Raw genomic sequence first — 23,985 nt, 5'->3', positions numbered from 1 at the left:
TCTCTTAGATACAGTCATTGTCCTTTATGTGTCCTTTGGCCTGAGAGAGCACAGAATAAGGTCAGCCAAACAGATGTGAGGGCAAAGCTCACCATGTGCTAGCTTTCTTCAGACACTATTATGAACATCAAAGACAGCTTTGAAGTTCAAAAGGAAAAGTCATAAAGACAGCCTGAGGGTCTGTGAACCTGTGAAGGGCACTATTTCCTTGGCAAGAATGCTAGGTTTTGTAGGGAGGAATAAAGAGTATAAAGAGACAGGTTATTGAGAAAACTGAGCATTTTAGCTTCACTGATCATCCCACGAAATGGTAAACTCCATGAAGACAGCCAGTTCTTTGCTATACCTAATGCTTAGCTCAGAGCATGCAGTATATAGATAGTAATTCATCCATATATTCAATTATATATATATATGTTAATATGGATTGATTGATTGATAGAACACCTATTATGTGCTTCTGTTCTAAGTACTAGAGATATGGAAGTGGATGAACCAAATTCCATGCTCATGAAATTAACAGATCAATGTAAATATACACTATGTTAGGTGGTATAAGTGCTAATAAGAAAATTAAAACAGGGGCGCCTGGGTGGCACAGCGGTTAAGCGTCTGCCTTCGGCTCAGGGCGTGATCCCGGCGTTGTGGGATCGAGCCCCACATCAGGCTCCTCCGCTATGAGCCTGCTTCTTCCTCTCCCACTCCCCCTGCTTGTGTTCCCTCTCTCGCTGGCTGTGTCTATCTCTGTCGAATAAATAAACAAAATTAAAAAAAATAGAAAAAAAAAAAGAAAATTAAAACAGAGTAAGAAGAAAGAGAATAAAGTTAACAGACTGGGGAGCTAAAGTGTGGTCAATAAAGATGTCTCACTAAGGGCCATTTAAACAAAGAGGTCTGAAGGAATTGAAGGAGTGACCATGCAGATATGGAACAATAATCTAACACAATCAATTAATGATTTTAACTTCATAATCCCAATGTCTCCAACTCCTATTTGCTTGAGTGTCGGAAGTCCACAATCTCCCTTCTGGGAGTATCTAGGAATCACCAGGTTCATTGTCACATGTTCTTGAATTAGACTTGGTAACCGGTTTACAAGCCTGCTCCATACATGTAACCACATAGTACTGGTTTTGATATCAACTAGTGAGTACATTTCCTTTTCTATTTGTTGATCATTTTCCTAAAAGGTAAACAGTAATAAGAGACTATTTCCCATTTCTTACATCTAAGGGAGTTTTTATGACATTACATATAATCGAAAAGAAATTTGAAGTTTCTACTTCAATTTGAACTGTTTAAATCTGTCCTAATGGAGTACTAGAGAAGTTTTAAGTCATATATTTATTCATGTGGTATTGGACAATGCTTATTGGTTGCCATTGACCAGGCATTTAATTATGTGCAGATTTTTGACACAACTTCACTCTAAGGGTCAGAAGTACAAAGCCCTAGGGGCGCCTGGGTGACGCCATCGTTAGGCAGCTGCCTTCGGCTCGGGGCGTGGTCCTGGGCGTTGTGGGATCCAGCCCCACATCAGGCTTCTCCGCTGGGAGCTGGCTTCTTCCTCTCCCACTCCCCCTGCTTGTGCTCCCTCCCTCGCTGGCTGTCTCTCTCTGTCAAATAAATAAATAAAATCTTAAAAAAAAAAAAAAGAAAGAAGTACAATGCCCTAGGACATGAGAGTATTAGCAATAGTAATAGTTGGAGACATCACAGGAGCCACCAACCTGGAGAATCAAGTGGTCAAGTTCTACATAACTTTTCTGAAAACAATGCAGTCATTGGTATAATCAATCTTTATTTGATTCAAATCTAGAAAATATTTACTTAGCATTTTCTCTATGCAAGACCTTATGCCAACTGTCTGAAGGATTTGTAATTTTAAAGAATGAAACATTTGATCTCACTGTACACTCTGGCTGCTGCTACTGTCCTTTCACAGAGCTTATTCATGCCATGGACTTTATAAAGGCAATGCAAATGTGTTGTTTGAATTATGTGAATAGCTGCATTAAAACATTGGAATGTTGTTGAGTGACAATTAGCGCTTCATAGACTAATTTCCAATTCTCTTCTTTACTCTAATGTTGAATGTTTCCACATTATACTTGACCAAAATTCTATATTCAATAGCTTTTCCCTTCAAGTGGCATGCTTTTTAGATGCATTTAGCTATAAGAGAATGTATAAAAGTTGGCGTATGAATTGATTGGCACACAAGATATCTTTTTTCATTTACTTAAATATTCAAGAAATACTATTTAGGAATAATTTTCCAGAATTTAGTTGATAGGCACATGATATCAACAGCTCACCTTAATGTTTCTCATTTTCAAATGATAAGCAGATGAAGAAAACATTTAAATGTAAGGACTCCCACTCCAATAGTGAGAAGACATGGTTCCCAGGCATGCCTCATTTACGGAAAGTTGTGTGGAGATTGGGAGACATTGATGTTTCACAGCATGATGATAAAGAATTGGTTTCTATTAACAAGAAAGGTTAATATACAACAGATAACACTGATATATTTCATGATTACTCTGTGGCTTAGCCTTACTCATGGGTCATTCCAGACAGTCAACACGCTGTGTCTGCCCTGTGAGAGGCAGGTTTCTATGGTAGGCTACTATTATAAGGATTCATTTATAGAACACGTTCTAGCTGATCATAAATCCAGAAACACCAGACCCAGAAATTATTTTGGAACAGTCATAATTTTGATATCTTTTGAAACTGTAGCTAAAATATTTATCATACCATTTTTTGAATTCTTTTAACAACCAAAAAAATGTGCACATTGGCTATAGAGTAAAAATCCTCTAGCATACCAATATGTGACTCTCACCTTTATTTTAAAGGATTTTATTTATTTATTTGAGATAGAACGAGAGAGAGAGAGAGCTCAAGCAGCAGAGAGAGAGGTAGAAGCAGGCTCGCCACTGAGCAAGGAGCCCAATGCAGGGCTCTATCTCAGGACCCTGGAATCATGACCTGAGCCAAAGGCAGATGCTTAACCAACTGAGCCACCCAAGGACTCATGACTCTGAACTTTAAGCATTACATAAAAATGATATATACAAGCTTTTGAATGTGCAGATGATGCTACTAAGATGATATCAGTAGGAAATGGGTTTTGACTTATTATTACTTGTTCACATGGAGATGCATCATGGTCTTTTACTCATCCATTCTGAGGAACCAATGCAAGATATTGGTTAATTAGGTTAATTAGGAAAACCATAAATTATACATGTTATGAGCCAAGTCTCCTCTTACAGGCTCCAGCAGAACACTGGTGGTAGGCTGTGAAATACACATTTAAGGAGGCAAATTTATTAGCAGAAGTCTATATGGATGGTCTAGTGTGAGGATATCTTGAAAAAGAAAACAAAATTGAATTCTGCTAACAGATTGAGATTTAAATCTCAGCTGTACTATTTATTAGCTGTATGTTTTTTGTATAAACTGTTCTAGGCTCTGCTTTATCACTGAACCCCCACACAGCTGAAAATCCATATATGACTTCTCACTTTGGGATACTTTACTGATAGCTTGTTCTTGACTAGAAACCTTACCGATTACAGAGACAGCCGATTAACACGTACTTTGTACGTTAGACGTATCATATGCTATATCCTTACAATAAGGTAAGGCTGGAGAAAAGAAAACATTTTCAAGAAAGTCATAAGGAAAAAAATACCATTACAGTACTGCACTGTTTATCAAAAAAAAAAAACCCAAAAACAAAAGAACCAAAACCATATCTAAGTTAACCTGTGCAGTTCAAACTTGTGTTGTTCCGGAGTCATCTGTACTGTAAAAGCACAAAGGGCCGAGATGAAAGTGTAGTGGGTCCACAGATTCCTGGAGGATTTCCGAAGGGGAGGAGCCGGTAGGTGAGGACTGGCAGGTGAACAGAAACTCATCAAGCAGAGAACAGCGGAAGGCAAGGGAGCTCAGGAAGATGAGAGAATGGAGGGCACGGAGGGGCGCTGAGGCCAGGCCAGAGGAAAGGTGAGGTGTCACTGGACAGTCTCCCAGGGAGCCAGGGCTTGTCCAATTGAACATTCGATCACAAACATGACACAATTTGACCTGTTTTCAGGAAGAGTCAGCCACCAGGTGAAAGTGGGGGAGGATCAACATCACAGTGGTAGTGGTGAGGCTCCACTGGACAGTGAAAGCCAGGTTGCCCTCACGGGATAAAACCCATCCCTCATGACCCTCCCCAGGCACTTGACTGGGGCCCGCAGAGGAACAGTCACCCTTACCTCATAGGAGTAGCCCTCCACCAGCGGGATATCTTGCTCATCTATCAGCGTGTACTTGGTCTGGAAATTAACCATGTTTCAAAACGTTAGGTTCAGGGTCACAGTAAAGTATTAGTAACATACAGAAACTGCCCCTTCAGGCTAAATGAGGCCAGCAGGTGAGGGGCATGAGGCGCCTACCCCAAAAAGCAGGTGGTTATTTCCCACTCAAGACTGTACCAGAGATGCAGGTACCAGGCTTCACTTCCCATCCACATGAGCCTAAAACGTAAGTGCCCCTGAGCTCGCTAACCTCTATGTGCCAATAAACCTAATCTCAGAGGGTGGCTTCCTCAGAACAGAGGAAGGGGTGCCAGATTGAGGCAGAACATCCAGAAGTTCTCAATTAACGTTTATTTATTAAGATGGGTGGCGGTACACACTGAATTGTTTGTTTGTTCAGCTTTCTGTCTGAAATGTTCCAAATAAAGAGTTTTAAGGGATGACATTACTATAACCAGTCACTGAGTTAGAAGGGGTCTCAGGGCTGACGGGGGAGCCCACCCTTCCCTAGGTAAAAAGACACATTCCTCTTGCATGAAAGGCAGGAAACAGTCCCCCAAACGGACTAGTCTCATTCTTGCTTGGAAAGCCTTTTTCTAAGATCTAAGTCGGTTTTACCTTCTTCTGACTGCCTCTGCTCCTCTCTCCCACCACAAGCTTCCGCCGCTGGTGATGGGAACAGGGTTCCCATCCAGGGTAAGGTCCGTGGCTGGTGCAACTGCACGGCCGGCCGGCTCCTGGAAACAGCCAAGCCTCAGTGCCCACAGGTGCCAGGAACCCCAGCCTGGAACACGCGGAGGGCGGAGCCAGGTAAGGGACAGAAGCAGAGGGAGGCCCTGCTCTGGGAGGCCCACTGAGGCTCGTCCAGACACGGCCACCGCGGGCAGCGTGAACCCTGCGCGAAGTTCCACTACGGACCGCCAGACACTGAGACGCACGCAGACTATCCTGCCAACGAGCGAGCGAGCCGCCTCCGAAGGGCGCTGCGCTGCCCGCGGCTGCCAGCCCCCTCCTGGCCCGCGGGGACCCGCCTCCAGCCAGCCCGCCCGCCCAGCCCCGCATCCCCCCGACCCCGAGGCTGCGGCCCTGGCCCAGCGCCCCGGCCCGCAGCCCCGCGCCTCCACTCCCGCGCCGCTCACCTTCCCGACCACCCGGCCCAGCCGCACGATGCCCAATTTGCAGTCGGTCATGACCGGGCCTGCGCTCGGCCGGCTGCGCCGCTCCCTCGGGAGGCGCCGGGCCAGGAACGGGCCGGGGCGGCGGGCCGGGGTTAGGGCCAGGAGGGACGAGGCTGGGCCGGGGTCGGGCCGCCGCCGCCTCACGCCCACCGGACCTGCCACCCGCCGCCGCCGCCGCCTCGCGCCCGCCGTAGCTGCCACCCGCCGCCGCCTCGGGCCGCCGACGCCTTGCGCCCGCCAGACCTGCCACGCGCAGCTGCCGCCGCCTCTGCCGCTGCCGCCTCGCGCCCGACCGACCTGCCACGCCCCGCTGTCACCGCCTCTGCCGCCGCCTCGCGCCCGCCGCACGTGCCAGGCGCCACCGCCTCGCACCAGCCGCACCTGCCACGCGCTCCCGCCACCTCTTCTGCCGCCGCCGCTGACGACGATGACTACGCCTCTTCTGCCGCAGCCGCCGCGGTGTGCACCTCCGCGAGCGGAGCCGGAGGTGGGGCGCGGCGCAGACACACCCCCGCCCGCCGCCGACCCGCCAATCCCAGAGCGCGCGCCGCCACGCCGTGGCCAATGGGAGGAGAGAGAGTGCGCCGGCGCATTGAGGAGCAGAGGGAGCGCGGGGGAGGGGCGCGGCCAGCCCGCGCTATATCAGTTTCCGGGAAGCTTTGTGCTGGAGGCGGATTTCGTTCCTTGCTCCCTGCTGCCGGCTCCAGGCTCGGACCCGCGCCGGACCCCACGCCCGGCCCCAGACCTCCCACCTGGCTCCTGGCCCTGCGATCAGCCCGGCGGCTCCCGGTCTCGCGCCCGGCCTCGCATCCCCACCCCGGACCCTGCGACCCGCACTGTACGACTTTCGACCCCGCTCGCCACCCCCTCGCGGAGGGGCGGGCGGGAGGGCCCTGCTGGTTGGGGTTTCTGCGGGACTTGCTGCGTGCCCCCATCTGCAGGACAACGGGCAGGAGACGCGGGGTGGGAGGCGCTGCGGAGTAGGGGCTGGGAGCCGAGCACCTATAGGACCTGGGCACCTGCCCGCCCTCCTTCCTCCCTGGTCACCCACCACTTCCTCCTCACAGGGTCCCCGCTGAGGACCATGGTGGCCCGGGGTTTCCCCACACAGCCCATCCTCAGGCTACCCCAACCTTCCCCAGGTCTCAAGCTGCTTAACTGAGGTATGGTGATGTGCTGGCGGCTGAACAAATCGGTCCAGCTCATTCGGAAACAGGCACTCCGGGGCATGAGGACTTTGGGGACTACCACCCTTGTTTCCTGACAACCACTCTAGCTGGACTTTTACTCCCCCCCAAACACACCCACTGAAACTACACCAGTGTACAAAACAAAAACCCCTGTTTGTATTTCAGTTAGGGAAGCAGAAAAGGCCCATGATAAATGAGTTCTACGCGAAACTGATATAATGCTGTGGGGGAAACAAGTAGGTCAGCATTAGGGGTTGGGGGTCCTAGGGAAGGTGGTGGGCAGGTTATGCCCTATGACAAGTCAATCTGAGCAGTGTAAGGAGCAGAGAGAGAGCCATGTGGGCATTTGGGGGAAGAGCCAGTGCAAAGGCCTTGAGCTGGGATGTTTGAAAAAGTGGGGTGTGCGTTGTGATCAGACAGGAACGCAGGACAGAAACGGGTCAAGAAAGGTCAGAGATGTGAGGGGCCAGAGGAGGGTTAGTAGGCTCTTATAAGGACTTTGACTTTTACACCTAGAAAAGTGAGGCCTTTGCAGGATTTGAATAGAGGAGTAGCTTTTCCATGAATCAAGCTGACTGATGGGAATGGTAGTTAGGGGGGAAAGATTGGAAGCAGGAAGGCTATTTAGCAAGTGAATACAAGTAGCTAGCCGAAAGATGATGGGTGTTTGGCCAGTGTTCTATAGCAGTCAGTTTAGCCGTGTTTATGTTTCAGTAACAACCCCAAAATCTCAGCGGCTTAAAATAAAAATGAATTTCTTGTTCATGCTACATGTTAAGGTTGCAAAGCAATTGAATATATGAGTATAGAGTTCAGGGGAGCTGTCCAGCCTGGGGTATAAACATGGCATTCAATACCAATTCAATACTTGGCATATTTGTTATACTTAAAGCCATGCGACTGTATGAGATCACATTAGAAGAAAATGCAGAGGAGTGCCTGGGTGGCTCAGTCGGTTAAGCGTCTGCCTTCGGCGCAGGTCATGATCCCAGATCCCTGCTCAGGGGGGAGCCTGCTTCTCCCTCACCCTTGCTCCTGCTCAAATAAATAAATAAAATTTCTCTCTCAAATAAATAAAATCTTAAGAAAGAAAGAAAGAAAGAAAGAAAGAAGAAAAGAAAAAGAAAATGCGATAGCAAAGGAGAGGTCAAAGACTGAGCCTTGGTACTCCCTTATAAAGGGGGAAAAGAAAAGAGGAGGAGCCAGCCAAGAGACGGAGATGTCAAGTAAGAGGAAAACCAGGAGAGGGCGGTAGCTTGGGAGCCAAGTAAAGACTCTGAAAGAGAGGGATCAACCACAGCGGGTGCTGCTGATAGGTCCTGTAAGGTAAAAGAAAAAGGACAGATAGGACAAAGAAGAATGACATTCTTAATGGTGACCCATTTTTACCATATTTCCAGAAAGTTTGAGAAAAATTTGCACAATAATGCATGAGAATGTCCATTTTGCAAAAACCTCAGCAACACTGAGCATTATAATTTTTTTTTACTATTTGCTAATTCAATACGTAAAGTCTTGCACTTCTGGAAGATGTGTAAAGACTTGTCTTTTATGATAGGGATGATTCATTCCTGTGTCTCAAAAATTAATGGACAGTATTTTAGACCCTTAGCAAAGTTAGTATTTTAAAAAGTTAAAGTCAATTGATATATTTTTAAGTTCTCTGCTTCCCTCTAGAATGAAATGATTTATTTTAAATTATAGATTTCCTCTGTCTTGTACACCATTGTGTATCTCAAGACACTGAAACGGTGCCTGGTATATAGCAGGTGCTAATAAATACACATTGAATGAATGAAAACAATGAATTTGAGGTAATGTATTAGAAAACGTGTCCCATGCTAAAAAAAAACTGTCTTGTTAATTACAATAATAAGTATCAATAAGAATAATTGTTCAGCAAACTTTTAAAGCAGGCCTCAAACAGAGAAGCCTAGGATACCTATTCAGAGTCAGACCTGGACAGCATGAGGCAATGTTTGAAACAGCTGTCCAAGACTTGACCGGGACCTAACATACAAACCAGCTTTCAACTAGGCATAAGGAAAAACATACAGTATTCCGATAGCGATTTTAGATTTTCCTATCGGTGATTCCCTTCCTCTCCTTCTCCCTCTTGTCTCTGTCCTTGTCCTTGTCCCTGTCCCTGCCTCTCTCTTTCCCCCAACCACAAGATGGCGATAGCCACTGTCGAACTCTGGGCTCAGTTGCTGAAAACATCTTTCTGTAACTGAGAAAACCAGCTTTCCCTTAACTGACTTTTTAGGTACCCTGGTACTGTTATTTGGGAATAGTAACCCTACTTTGGGAACAATTCCAGAATATCTAGTCCAAATAACTCTCAGAAGCATACTGAAAAACTCTGGCAAATATAATCAGTTTCTAATAATTTAAGAAAGGACTATGTAACAAAATCAAAACAAGTTAGGGCTCTATGAACTTCAGAAACAAATGGGGATCCATATAGTAGTGGTATGGCCTTTTTTTGTTAAGTCTAGTAAGGCAAGGATACTTGACTAAACCAGGGAATATTTAGCCTAGAAAGAAGACTTAGAAGCAGACTGACAGCAATCTTCAAATATCTGAATGAATAACTAGTAGGAAGAAAAAAATTTTAACTCTAATTTTGGGCGATTCCAGTGGTAGAAATCAAAAGCAGTGGCTGTATGTTATAGCGAGGCCATTACTGCAACAAATGTGTCAGGTACTGCTAAGCGCCAGTGAACACCTGATCATTGCCCTATATTCTAGTAGGAGGGTATGACTTCACCTTAACCAACTTTGTATTAGTAATGAAGGGAAAGAGAAGTTTTACTACAAATACAGAAGAAATTTAAATGTCTAAAAGATTGCGTATATTTACTTTTCTCCATTTACTGAACGATTTTTACAGTTTTCAGTGTAAAATAATGGCATTAAAAATGGTTTGCAAGTTTCTCAATATTTATTTTCAACTGAGATAATACAGTAGATCATAAGAATGCCTGCATAAGCCAAAATTCATTTCAAGTTTGTCCTTAAACGTCCCTTAGTGGATTTGAAGGCAGTGTTACTATCAGAGGAAATTCAAAGAGTTGAAAGGTTTCAATAATCTGTGTGTTTCGACTACTCTATAAGCTGGACCGTATTCTAGAGCACAGCTATCCACTGCACTGTTCAATATGGTAGCTTAGTTACATGTGGCTACTAGACATTTGAAATCAGGCTAGGAAGGACCTGAATTCTTCATTTTGTTTAATTTTAACTGCTTTGCATTTCAATAGCCATCATGTGGCTAGTGACCATCGTAGAAAATAGCAGAGTTCTAGAGACAGGAGAACAATATATTTTTTTATTATGTTAGTCACCATACAGTACTTCATTAGTTCCCGATGTAGTGCTCCATGACTTATCGTTTGTGTACAACACCCAGTGCTCATTGCAACACGTGCCCTCCTTAATACCCATCACCAGGCTAGCCCATCCCCCTATCACCCTCCCCTTTAAAACCCTCAATTTGTTTCCCGGAGTCCATAGTCTCTCATGGTTCATCTGCCCCTCTGATCCCCCTCCCCTTCATTTTTCTCTTCCTTCTCCTAATGTCCTCCATGCTTTTCCTTATGGTCCACATATAAGTGAAACCATATATTTGTCTTTCTCTGCCTTATTTCACTTAGTATAATCCCCTCCAGTTCCATCAATGTCAATGCAAATGGTGGGTATTCATCCTTTCTGATGGCTGAGTAATATTCCATTGTATATATGAACCATATCTTCTTAATCCAGTCATCTGTTGAAGGGCATCTTGGCTCCTTCCACAGTTTGGCTGTTGTGGACATTGCTGCTATGAACATTGGGGTGCATATGGCCCTTCTCTTCACTATGTCTGTATCTTTGGGGTAAATACCCAGTAGTGCAATTGCTAGGTCATAGGGTAGCTCTATTTTTAACTTTTTGAGGAACCTCCATACTGTTTTCCAAAGTGGCTATACCAACTTACTTCCCACCAACAATGTAAGAGGGTTCCCCTTTCTCCACATCCTCCCCAACAATAACATTTGTAAAGCAGAACCTTTCTAGAGAAAAGAAAAAATTAAAGAGAAAAGAAGAGATTGGTGAGATTATAGCCACAAGATGAGAACTAACATTCAGCTGTTTCTATGCAATTTCACTGTCGAATTCAGTAAGAGATCTCGGGAAAAGTACTCTAAATCCTATTGCAGACAAATGAGTAAGCTATATTCTGCATATAAGACAGCTTCCAAAAGATAATGATTAACTCCTTCTGCTTTCCTTACATTTTTGCACTAAATTTCTTTTCTTGCACACTAAATGACACCTTTTCTTACATTTTTAACTTTCTAAAATTATATCTTTAGAGATTATTAACTTAGATCTAATGGAGTAGTAAAAAGTTACAAGTGGATTCCCATCTAACAGTAGGAAAAAAGAGAGATCAGAAAACTACCTTAGAACTATGTGAAACCATTGGCTGAGCTGACAACACGACCATTCAGGTGATTCTAGGTAGAATAGTAAATCTGACAACCTCAAGAAGTAGTCTCCAAAGCAGAGGACACAAGAGGTGAATTGGCATGTGAAAAGAAGATAGAACTTCTACTTATATTTAACCTTTTTATTAAAAAAAATAAATCAAGCTTTACTAATTTAAGACTTGGATAGACATTAATGCTCTTACTCAGTCCACATGTCAAATGACCACAATACCGGTAAGTCACTTGAGGTATCCTGAGGGAAAACTAGGAGTTCCCAGGCACCAATATCGACGGTGGTTAACTGGTCCCTTCACCTACTTTCAAATTTCAGTGTACTACCATTTTTTTTTTAAGATTTTATTTATTTATTTGACAGAGATAGAGACAGCCAGCGAGAGAGGGAACACAAGCAGGGGGAGTGGGAGAGGAAGAAGCAGGCCCATAGCAGAAGAGCCTGATGTGGGGCTCGATCACAGATCGCCGGGATCACGCCCTGAGCCGAAGGCAGACGCTCAACCGCTGTGCCACCCAGGCGCCCCTGGTGTACTACCATTTACATCTGACCATCTAAATGGATTTACAAAGTATATTATTTTAAATTGTAAAATACTTAACAATTCTTCAAAATGAGATGGTGTGTGACCTGGAAAACCTTTTCACCACACAAAGATTTTCTGATTATCTCAAAGGGAACTATTTGTTTCTAAACTCAAAGACTAGTTATGCATGACCCTTAAAAAAAAAAAAAAAAGATGGGATGCCTGGGTGGCTCAGTCGTTTAAGCATCTGCTTTCGGCTTCGGTCGTGATCCCAGGATGCTGGGATCGAGTGCCTCGTCTGGCTCCTTGCTGGGCGGGGAGCCTGCTTCTCTGTCTGCCTGCTGCTTCCCTGCTAGTGTTCTCTCGCTCTCTCTGTCTCTCTCTGACAAATAAATAAAAGAGTCTTTAAAAAAAAAAAGAAAGAAAGAAAGAGAAAGAAAATGCTCCAAATTTGCTGACCTGCTCTACGATGACAAGTGGTTGTCGATATGGCCTATGAAGCAGGTATTTTCAAAAATACATATAAGCTGTTCCTTCAAAGTAAAAGCGACAGTTTAATCATCCGTGAGAAAGCCTTCTGAAGTGAGCATTTTGAAAATGCGTCTTTGGTTTTCGGTATTATGTGGTTTTCATTGCCAAAAACTATAAATACTCATTTACCATATAGTTTAAAGTTTGGAATAAAATTTCCTAATCTGTTTGAAAATACTCCTCACAAAAGTGTAAGTGGACTTTTTAACCTATTCACTGAAAATACTAAAATTCCCAGCTTTCCAAATAGTTTGTAAGGACCAGCTGACATCAGGTTAGATGAAAGACTGCCAGCTCATTTTGCAAAAACCTGTACAAAACTGGTACATGGAACTGAAAAATGAATACTGTCATTTAGCAAACACGGTCAACAAATTACTTCTTCAATTTGGAATGACCTATCCTTGTGAGGCATATTTTCAACCACGACAGACAGTAAAACAAAGTATAAAAATAAACTGAACTTAGAGACCTCGGAATCATTGCATTACTAAGTATTAAACTAAGATTTTAAAAAATGATGAAGCATAATTGTGAATCGGTTATTGTTCTTATTAAAGATATAATACTTATAATACATAAGCTACATTAAAATATTATTTTATCTTTATCTAACCTAAGTTTTCTAATTTATAATATATAGAATACATAAATACAAGAAAAAACTCATACTTTCTAGATTAAAAATACACATACACTATGGGTGGATACTCAGAACATTTTTACTAATAGAATACAATCAAAAACTTTCAAGGCCACTGTCCTACTCTAAATAGTGATTTTAAAAAATTCTTATAATGGAAACAAAGCAAAAGAAAACCTTTAAAACAAAAATGAATATCAATTTATTTTAATGTTTTTAATAAACTATTCTGTGAGAAGATTTTGTGTACTCAGCGCAAACAATGATAGGAAAATCAGCCCAGAATTATTTAAATGAATACTGACAACATGATCAAGTCCCTGTTGCAACGATCTGGATCACTTATAAAAACAGCCAGAATAATCCTGCAATCCAGTTCAGGATGTCGGTTCAGATCCTTTTTTACTATGCCCTTCAAAAAATACTTAGTGGCCTCCTAGTTCCTAGAAGGACCCAAGCTCATTGAGAAATTATCTTCCTCACAAACCATTCCACGCCTTCCTAAAATGCTCCTGAGGCTTTCGTCATTGGTCACATGCCACTTACCTGTTTCCAACATCAGACTCACTGTTCTGGCTTAAGATACCCTGACGGCTAAATATTCAACACACCAGAAACATTTTAAAAGTGAAAAGTTTGCCTCAATATAACTAAAATGTGTGACTTCCACTAGTATTTATGAGAAGAATGGTAAACACTGGCAAGATAAAACCCACAATAAACGTGATGAGTATCTCTGTTTCTGATGATATGGATATTCATAAAGATAGGCCCCTACACCCTACAGATATCACGTTAACTACTTCCCAAAATAAGCCAGTTTGCACAGTGATCCTTGGGGTCCATAACAGAAAAGAGGTGAACAAAGGTGAGCCAGTATAGATGAAATATACCCCAAACAAGTGATTTTTCTTTGTTTTCCCAAGCAATAAAAAGGTCAAGAGAAGCCAGTTCTTCATCTCCAACTCACATTAGTACAGGAAAGGACTGAAAGACCACTGCCAGTCCCTAGACTGAAGATGTGGTATGGAATTGTTTTAGATGCTTAGAGTGACCAGCGCCAACTACAGGACCTTAGAGAAGCCCAACAAAACAGTGTGAGGAGCTCCACGGCAGCCCTGTGTGAGTCAGACTACCCACCAATGGCCTCCAGGGCCCAGCCCAGGACACCATGGTCTCCCACTTCCAATTCTAGCACCTGGCAAGGGAAGAGGGTGGAGAGAGACAGAACCTAAGTCAAAATATGCATTTTGTACATTCACTGTTTATGAATGTTATTTTTGATCATTGAGCCTCTTTTGACAACATTTTCAAATGAACCTATCTACGAGATCTATCTGGTGTTCTCTAATCTGGGCTAATAAAGGGTTGGCATTAAGTATACATATGTAGGTGCCAGGCATCAGGCTTGTTAAGTTCTGGCATTGCTGTTTAATAGCACTGTGACCTCAGGTGGGTATCTCTTTTTTTCTTTTATCTTATTTCTAGAATGGACAAGTTGAGATAATGCATGTAAAGTTTAGTACAGTGTTTGCCACATAGTAAGAGCACGATATGAGTTTGCTAATACTGTCATCAATTGAAACACTATACTTTTGATCTTTTGTACCAATGTGTAAAGTACTTTTTAAATGGAAAAAATAGAAAGTTTATACTTAAATTTATACTCTAGGAAAAGGCCAACTTCTGTTTTCTTATTGCTAGGTAAATAAGAATTTCAGTTAAATGCCTAGCTTCTTTTTAGTTTGAAGAGTAAGAATGCTGAAAATCTGGTCAACAGGTAATATACTTGTGTAATTTTTTTTTACTGTTTTTGTTGGGGGGCTAGGGCTACTTTTACCAACCAAGAAAGAAGTGCTGCGACTTACATGAAATTTTTAAAAATTGGCCTCCCCCCCTTTTTTTGCGAGCCATCTGAGCGGAGCTAAGCTGTGATTTCAGCAAGGAGGCAGAAAATTTGATGTTGCTGCTGGATTTGAGAGACAAATCTGCTTAGAAAAATATTTAATAAACAGCTTCCAAGATGTTCCCCAGTGGTGCTTGTCCCCTCCCGCTCCAAATCAGGACCACCTATCTAACCTATAAAATGCTGCGGAACGGACAGTGTGTTGACTTCTGAGGCTAGGACAAAAAGGCCATTATGATTTCTTCCTTGGTTTCTTGGACCGTGTGTTGTGAGTGATGATCACGTGGTGTGAGGATATTTAAGCGGCTTTGTAGAGAGACTCATGTGAAGAGGAACCGACTCTAGCCAACACCCAGTATCAACCTGGGAAATGTGGATTCCCCAGCCCCAGTTAGTCCTTCAAATGACTGAAACCCTAGCCAACATCTGATAACAAGCCTATGAAGGACCGTAAGCTAGAATAGTCCATGCCAGACTGCCCCAAATTCCTGATCCCTCAAAACTCAAAAATTCCTGATCCCTCAAAACTGTGTGACATAATACATGTTTGTTATTTTAAGCCACTAAGTTTTATGGTAATGTGTTAAACAGCAATAGATAGCTGGTCCAGAATGACTTATGATTAGTTTTTAAATTTTGGAAAATATCAAAAAAATTTTTAAAGATTTTATTTATTTGAGAGAGAGCACGAGCGGTGGGGGGGAGGGCAGAAGGAGAGAGAGAGGGAGATGCAGACTCCCCACTGAGTAGGTAGCCCAACCACGTGGGGCTTGATCCCAGGACCCTGGGATCATGATCTGAGCCGACATCAGATGCTTAACCAACTGTGTCACTGAGGTGCCCCCACAATATCAAATTTTTAAAAAGTTGTAACCTGTAGCCCTGTGTTATCCATTTATCATTAATAAAATTAGTAATATTATCCTTTTCCTTTGTTATTTATAGTTCTATAATATTTCCATGCTAAAGGTGATCTTTTCTATTGATTTAAATTTTTGCACTCATCCGTATATCCTTAAATGCAGAAGAAAGATGAATCCCACACCCTTGGGGTCTAAAGTAGTGGTTCTCGAAAGCATATGGCACTGCTACCCCTGGGGATCAGGTTTGGTTTTAGCGATAACTGGAGAGGGCTACTCACATTTAGAGAGTCAAGGATGCTATATAGTCCTCCCTTTTTCCTGTCTCCGTACTACGTTGGGAGGAGGAAAGGAGAGAGTTCCCAGAACTCTACCATGTTCCTGGGCAAGACCTACGTCCGTCCTTTCCTCAAAACCCTCTTTCTATCTATTCAGTTGGCTTATTTGAACTGGTCTATTTGACCCTTTATTCATGTTGGCGTCAGTCACTTTAAGACTCCTAGACCGTCCCTCATTTCCTAAACTACTGCTGCTCAAAGCATAGTCCCTGTCTAGAGTAAGATAAGGAGCTTTTACCAGAATAGAAACCAATTATGTCACTAAGTATGCTCTTTAGTTCAGTTGACTGTTTTTTCCATAATAACTTTCTCAGTGAAGAAATGGTACATTGATTTACACCCTTCCTAAGTGAAGAAACACCCACAGTGCCTTCCACAGCTCACCATCCTCAGTCGTAAGCAAAATTTCCTGTATTGTTAGTTTCTTTTGAATGTTTCTGACACTTTTGGTTCTGAGACTAGTTCTTTCATGAGGACACTGCTTCCTTGTAGCTTACAGTGGTGGCTGTTTTCACTACTACAGCCCTCTTACCCCTGGGCCTAGAACTGGGGTTGGTATCATACTTATTCCTCATTGTCACTTCTAGACCTTTCTACCTTCTTCCTCTTTAAAACTCCCCAAGTTTTGAATTCATGATCAGTGCTTTTTTTTTTAAGTTATTTTTTTATGTTTGGTTTTTTTTTTAAGTTTGGGGTTTTTTTTTAGGTTTTATTTTATTTATTTGAGAGAGATGAAGAGAGAGAACTAGCAAGGAGGAGAGGTGGGGGAGAAGCAGGATCCCCCCAAGGCAGACTGAGCCACCCAGGTGCCCTGATTTTTTTTTTTTAACAAAGGTGGATTTTTTTGTTTTGTTTTGTTTTTTTAAGAGAGGGAGAGAGTTGGGGGGAGGGGCATAGGGAGAAGGAGAGAGAGAATCCCAAGCAGGCTCCATACCCAGTGCAGAGCCTGACTCAGGGCTCCGTCTCACAACCCTGAGATCATGATCTGAGCTGAAATCAAGAGTCAGGCACTTAACTGACTCCCCAAAGGCCTCAGTTTTTTCCTGGCCAGGGGCTGTCCCTCAATTCCTCACCTTATGAGCCTTCCAACACGGGGGCTTGCTTTATCCAAGTAGTCTAGCGAGAAAGTCTCTCAACAAGACAGAACAATGTGAATGTAGTCACAGAAGTGTCATTTTGTGACCATTGCTTTATTTTGTTGGTTAGGAGCAAGTCACAGATGCTGCTCACACTCAAGGAGAGTGTGATATGGGGCTTGAGTTCCAGGCGGCAGGGGTCATTTGGGAGGAATGGGTGCATGTTAGAATCAGCATGCCACACTCTTTTTTTGTTTCTTTCTCTGACATTTCTATCCAATCTTGGTTAAAACCAACTCTTTTTACTCCGTGTATATCTGGGTTTGCTGCAAAACTGAATGTGACTGAACAAAAATATATGTATAACCATACTTAACTGGTCTTGCTTAAATTTATCACCACTGATTTGGGGGAGCTGTTAGTATCACTCTGCAGTCTTACTGCGTTTCCCTGCATGACCTTCTGATAGATGTGATACCCATATTTTCTTCTAGTTTTCATAGTTGGTATTTTAAGTATTTAACTCTTTAATCCCCATGATACATGGTAGAAATCAAAACCCTCCCCCTAAAATTTTAACCAATTATTGCAGCACATTGAATTCTCTACTGTTTATCATGGATAAATATACCACTTTTATTCTAAATTCTTTTATATAGCTGAATTTGCTTTTAGATTTTCCATTCTCTTCCATTTTATCTAATGCCAATGTAACACTTTTTTAAAATCACACTTTTGGGGCGCCTGGGTGGCTCAGTCGTTAAGCGTCTGCCTTCAGCTCAGGGCATGATCCCAGGTTCCTGGGATTGAGTCCCATGTCAGGCTCCTCCGCTGGGAGACTGCTTCTTCATTTCCCACTCCCCCTGCTTGTGTTCCCTCTCTCACTGGCTGTCTCTTTCTGTCAAATAAATAAATAAATAAATAAATAAATAAATAAATAATAAATCACACTTTTATTATGGTTTTATAATATGCCTTATTATCTGACCATCCTAGTTCCTCTTTTCTTTTTCAAATTCTACTCAGCCATTCTCCTAAGTGGTGAACCATGGCAGTATAGTAGAACACTAAATTTGATGGAATCAATTTGCTTTTTTCAAAGTGTTTTATTTTTTCAATACCCTAATATTTTGTTATTTAAAACTTAAAGCAAAGTAGCACAGATTGAGTTTTGATCTGCAAGGAGCGCTTAAAGTCAGTTGTGTTAATAACTGGTTGTTCCACAGTGAAAATTACAAATTTCTTTTTTGTAGTTCCAGAAAATAGGGCACTTGTGCATCAGAAAGTGTAATTGAGAAATTCATGTTTTCCTTAGGAAAGGTTTTGAAATGTCCCATGTTAAAAACAAAATAACAACCTTTCAAGTACTGTCTTCAGCTAATGATAACTAGCTTGTTCTGTCTTAGCCTTGGGGTAGAAGTTCATTTATTGTAACAGCAATATGGATATGAGCTGAATGAAATTCTTCTCTTACAATAAATACTAACAAAAATATCACTGTGATATAGATAACTTACTCTTCTACATCTGGGGCCCATGCTGTTATCACAATATGGAAAGCAGATCGTAAGTGGTAGTCTTCCATACAAAAAACAAATAAGCAAAAATTTTTCTAATGCAACACTGAGATAAGAATAATATAACAGTTTGTGTAATGCATGTTTATGTTTTTAACCCTTGTAATACCATTTGCTCCCTATCTGATCAAATTATTTAATTAGAATTTATAATTATTATTAATTTTTAGTTTGATCTTGGGGTGCCTGGGTGGCTCAGTCGGTTATGCGTCTGCTCAGATTATGATGTCGGAGTCCTGGGATCGAGCCCTGCGTCAAGCTCCCTGCTCAGCGGGGAGTCTGCTTCTCCCTCTACCTCTGCTGCTCTCCCCTGCTTGTGCCCGCTCTGTCTCTCTCTCTGTCTCAAAAATAAATGAATAAAATCTTTAAAAAAATTTTTTTTTTAGTTTGATCTTGTTTGCTTTGTCTAGCCCTTTCTGTACTTGTTGGGTCTTAGAATCTAGCCCAGTTTTCTTCCCTTACATGTGATATTTGGGTAATTCATTTGTAATCCCATTTCATTTGTAAAATTCTATAGTTATATAATTTTTTCATTTTTAATCTGCACCCTGTTTTTGGCCAGGACATAGTCACTGAAGTATAAATTCCATAATGGCAGGGATTTTGTTTCCTCTGTTCTCATCACCTAGAACAGTGCTTTGCACATGCATGCTCAATAAACGCTTCTTTAAAGGACAAATATAGACATGCATTTGCCATGTGACCCAGTTATTGCACTCATGGATATTTATTCCAGAGAAAATTGGTACATGAACATAGGTAGCAGTTTCATTATAGTCTTCCATCTGGAAGTAACTCTGATGTCCTTCAGCAGGCAAGTGGTTAAATAAACTAGTACTGTGGAATATTGTGCAGTGACAAAAAGGCCTGAACTATGTGTGGACATACGTGTATACAAATCAGTGCACGTAAAACTGATAAGCTGAATGTAGCGAATGAAATGGTACCAATGTGAAGTTCCTGGTTTGGATCGATCTTATACTATAGTTATGCAAGATGTTACCTTTGGAGGAAACTGGGTGAAGAGTACACAGGACCTCTCTGTATAGTTTTTTGTAACTTTCTATACATCTATAATTATTTCAGAATAAAAAGCTTATAAAAAAAGAAAAAGCCTAATTAGTGCTTAGGCACATCTTGATCATGCACAGAATTAAAGCTACAGGGTTATTATTACCAGATATTCTTTGAAAGCACTGTTTAAAAGATGTAGTAGTGTGCACGTGTTCTTTCATTAAGGAGCAGATTTCTTGTGTTTATGGTTCTTATTGTTCTTTATCTGCCTAATCCAATTTTGGGTACTTAATTTTAAAACTCTTTTCAAAGAAACAAAACATCTCACTTTTCAGAAGCTCTTAATTTCAGATAAAGCTGGTATATTTGAATAATAGTAACCTGGAGCTTTGTGAAAATGTCATAAACTATGCATTACCATCCATCAGTTTTAAAAGAAACCAATGTAAACATGAAAAAAGTAGAAAGAGAACCACCCTCTCTCACCGTAGGCATGATTACTTCTCTGTTATCTCGTATACAAAAGTACATAAATCATCTGACCAAGGATGCTAACTAGACTTAACCATTTTATCTACCTTAGAAACATGGTTCCCTACACTAAGCAGTGTGGTCTGATGATGTTGTTTTTATATTAACCCTTGTCATATGATAGGGAAGAACTTATACTAATTAAGCACAGATTCTAAAAAGTACAGTTTTCATTTTAGTTTTCTGTTGGATATTGCCAATTTTGGTAAGATCCTGCAGAGTGGTATGACCTAGATCCCTAAAAAATCTCCACGGTCATCATCATCCTAGAGCTTATATTTAGGAAAAGGATTCAGAGCAAGGATGTAATTACTTACCAAAAATACAGAAAAAGTGGAAGAGTTAGAGAAAAGAATAAGGAAACCGCATACAATCCAAATAATTATAGTTGCTGGAACTCCTGGGTGGCTCAGTCAGTTCAATGTCTGACTCTTGATCTAGGCTCAGGTCTTGATCTCAGGGTCATGAGTTTGAGCCCTGTGTTGCGTTCCACACTTGGTGTGGGGCCTACTTAAAACAAAACAAAACAAAACAAAACAAAACAAAACAAAACAAAACAAAACTATAGCTGCTTCTCCCCCTCCCCCCTTTTTTGTTACCCTCTAATTGGCTTAATTAAACAACTCCTTAACTGAGGAGCATCCAGTGTAGCAAGTAGAGAGGAGTTCCTATAGCTGCCCCTTGATAGTGACTTTTCAGATTCTTATTAATCTTCATGACTAAAGTGCTATGTGTACCCTCCACACGTTTCAAAAGTCTTCGGTGTAGGAAACCTGACTTCTCATGTGGGTTTTTCAAATACGCAACCTAATGCAACTCCTTTCTTGAAGCAAATTCTTAAGAAGCATCTCACACTTTCAACAACGTAAGCAGAGCATATACATTCATGAAAGCTGCCTTTATAAAGGGGCACCTGTATCTGCATTAGTAACAACTTAGTGTGTGCTATTCAGTTGTTTCTCAGGCCGGATTTACCTGGGGGCACAAATACAAACCAAACAGGAAACAGATTTCCCCCAAACAAAACCCTCTGCCGCTAGGACTCAGTGTCTTTATAATTTCCATGTTTAAGGGGCACCTGGGTGGCTCAGTCCTTAAGCATCTGCCTTCAGCTCAGGGCATGATCCCAGAGTCCTGGGATCAAGCCCTGCATCAAGCTCCCTGCTCCACTGGGAAGCCTGCTTTTCCCTCTCCCACTCCCCCTGCTCGTGTTCCCTCTCTCGCTGCCTTCTCTCTGTGTCAAATAAATAAATAAAATCTTAAAAAATAATTTCTATGTTTAATACAAGGGAGGTCCATGGACTAGTTCATGGGTAAATCACTCCCTCTTTTGCCCCAGATTGTTCTTGTCTATGGGGATAGCCTGCATGCTATATACCCAGTATCCCATGACTTGCCAAGAACTGCTCCTTAGATGTTCTTTCTATAAGGGGTGTTCTCACCCCACCCCTATTACTCTGCTTGTTCATTTCTCTTTTCTAATTCAGCCCTTTCAAATACTCAAGTAGGGAAAGAAGGGAATAACTTTTCCTCCTCCATGTTATACTCCGTTAGACCACATATTATACCCTAGCGTGGTTTAGGTCATTTCTTTTTAGTGCTGAGTAATATTCCACTGTCTGAATATACCACACTTTATTTATCCACTCATCTAAACAAGCATGTACAGGTTTTTCTGTAGTCGTAAGTTTTCAGTTCCTTTGGGTAAATACCAAGGAACGTGATTGCTGGATCCTATGCTAAGAGTATGTTTAGTTTTGTAAGAGAATGCCAAACTCTCTTTCAAAGTGTGTATATCATTTTGCATTCCCACTAACAACGGATGAGAGTTCCTATTGCTCTGCGTCCTTGCTAGCATTTGATGTTGTCATTGTTCTAGATTTGGCCATTCTTATATTGCTTTGGCTATTCGAGGTCTTCAGTGGTTCCATACAAATTTTAGGATTGTTTTTTCTAGTCCTGTGAAAAATGCTGTTGGTATTTTAATAGGCATTGCATTAAATCTGCAGATTGCTTTGTGTAGTATAGACATTTTAACAATATGTGTTCTTCCCATCCATGAGCATAGAATGTCTTTCCACTTCTTTGTGTCATCTTCAATTTCTGTCCTACACTGAGTACTCCTTTCATCCAGATACCTTGGGGACACTAAAGAAAGCAAGACTTAAGCTGGCCCAGAGCAGATGAGTGGTGCAGCAGGTGCAAGCTGTGCTTTAAGAAGCCCTGCTGCTTTGGTCATAGGATCCAGTAGACCCTGTGCTATTCATGGTGTCAGTGGTGGGGAAAAGTGGTACTGTGGATCTTAGTGCAAGCTCCAGTAGGAGAATCATAGTGCAGGCCCTTGGGGTTCTGATATTGATTCTCCACCAGAAGCTTGCCTGTAGAGGAGTCCTATAGTAGACAGAGATGAAGAAATGACTTGGTTTTAGTATTCCTTCTGTGCTCAGTCATTGGCTGGACACAGCCTGGTAGGCACAAGGCCTCAGTGTGAGCACTATGGTGGATATGAAAATGTAGCAGCTGGCTGCATTCTGGGCTATAGCTCAACTGTGTTCTCATGTTAGGTCCTTAAAAAAAAAGATTTTATTTATTTGTCAGAAAGAGTGAGAACACACAAGCAGGGGGAGTGGCAGGCAGAGGGAGAAGCAGGCTCCCCACTGAGCAAGGACCCTGACGTGGGACTCGATCCCAGGACCCTGGGATCATGACCGGAGCAGAAGGCAGACACTTAACCAACTGAGCCACCTATGCATTCCCATGTTAGGTCCTCTTGAAGACAAATCTGAACAGTGCAACTCCATGGCCTCTATATTAGTCTGGATCCAATTAGAAGACAGGAATGATATAGTATTTTTTTTAAAGATTTTATTTATTTATTTGACAGAGAGGCAGCAAGAGAGGGAACACAAGCAGGGGGAGTGGGAGAGGGAGAAGCAGGCTTCCTGCTGAGCAGGGAGCCCAATGTGCGGCTGGATCCCAGAACGCTGGGATCATGACCCGAGCTGAAGGCAGACGCTTAACGACTGAGCCACCCAGGCGCCCCAAGAAGTGACATAGTATTTTAAACAGTGGAAGTTTAATATAAAGAATTACTAAACTATGACAAGAAAGTAATTAAATGATGGAAAGAGAATTCTGAAGGGTACCCTAGGGCTGAAAGAGAGCACCCCAAAAGGGCTAACTTGGGCAGGAGGTTCAAAGTTGTTGAAGAAGGTGTGATTGCAGCACAGTGAATGGCAGAGAAGTTGGAGTCCTGTGTGTCTGACTTCCTCTGTGTATCCAATTGCCAAGCTCAACTCATTTGTGTCATAGCAGATTGTTGCTGTTTATCTGGAGATTGAGCCCTGGCCCTGGCCCATGTTCTGGTGTGCTGCTGCTCTTCTTGTTCCTTCTGCACCAACATCAGAAGTATTCTGCCCTAGCTGTGTACAGCCAGAGCACGCAGTCCCGCCCCCAGCCAGTGACCCTTCGAAAATGGGTACCATGCCCCTAACAAATGCTCTTGACACGCGATTCTCTTTGTGCACCCAGTCTTCAGCCTTAACTCTGCTCTATCCTTAAGATGTGTGTTGCATCTTGCTGCACGTGGATATGATACACTGGAGGCCTAGCACTGCTGTGCTGGTAGGGGGGCTCGTTGTGCCCTGACACTCTCTATACATCCATTTGTCAGACAGGCTTCCCTGCACTCCTGAAGGACATTTCCTGCTTGCATGATGACTAGCATGGACCAGCTTTGGCCTGGACAGCTCAGTGGACTGCGACCACACCTCCTTCAATGAGTTCTGAATCCCAGCCTTGGGAGTCA

The 23,985-nt window shown here is 42.4% G+C and overlaps 1 protein-coding gene across 1 annotated transcript; it reads right to left on the bottom strand.

The window, feature by feature from the left end:
* Positions 1-1,783: 1,783 nt before the first annotated feature.
* On the bottom strand, positions 1,784-6,727 carry LOC113244262 (translation initiation factor IF-2-like). The gene is made up of 4 exons (XM_057304643.1): positions 6,549-6,727; positions 5,741-6,134; positions 4,278-4,337; positions 1,784-4,101 (listed from the first exon to the last, which is right to left on the bottom strand). Exons 1-4 carry the CDS (start codon positions 6,725-6,727, stop codon positions 3,790-3,792), a joined length of 945 nt encoding a protein of 314 aa, XP_057160626.1. The 3' UTR covers positions 1,784-3,789.
* Between the last annotated feature and the right edge of the window lie 17,258 nt (positions 6,728-23,985).

This window comes from Ursus arctos, unplaced genomic scaffold, assembly GCF_023065955.2.
Source record: "Ursus arctos isolate Adak ecotype North America unplaced genomic scaffold, UrsArc2.0 scaffold_30, whole genome shotgun sequence".
Taxonomy (NCBI): Eukaryota; Metazoa; Chordata; class Mammalia; order Carnivora; family Ursidae; genus Ursus; species Ursus arctos.
This window is presented reverse-complemented; position numbering and strand designations above follow the sequence as displayed.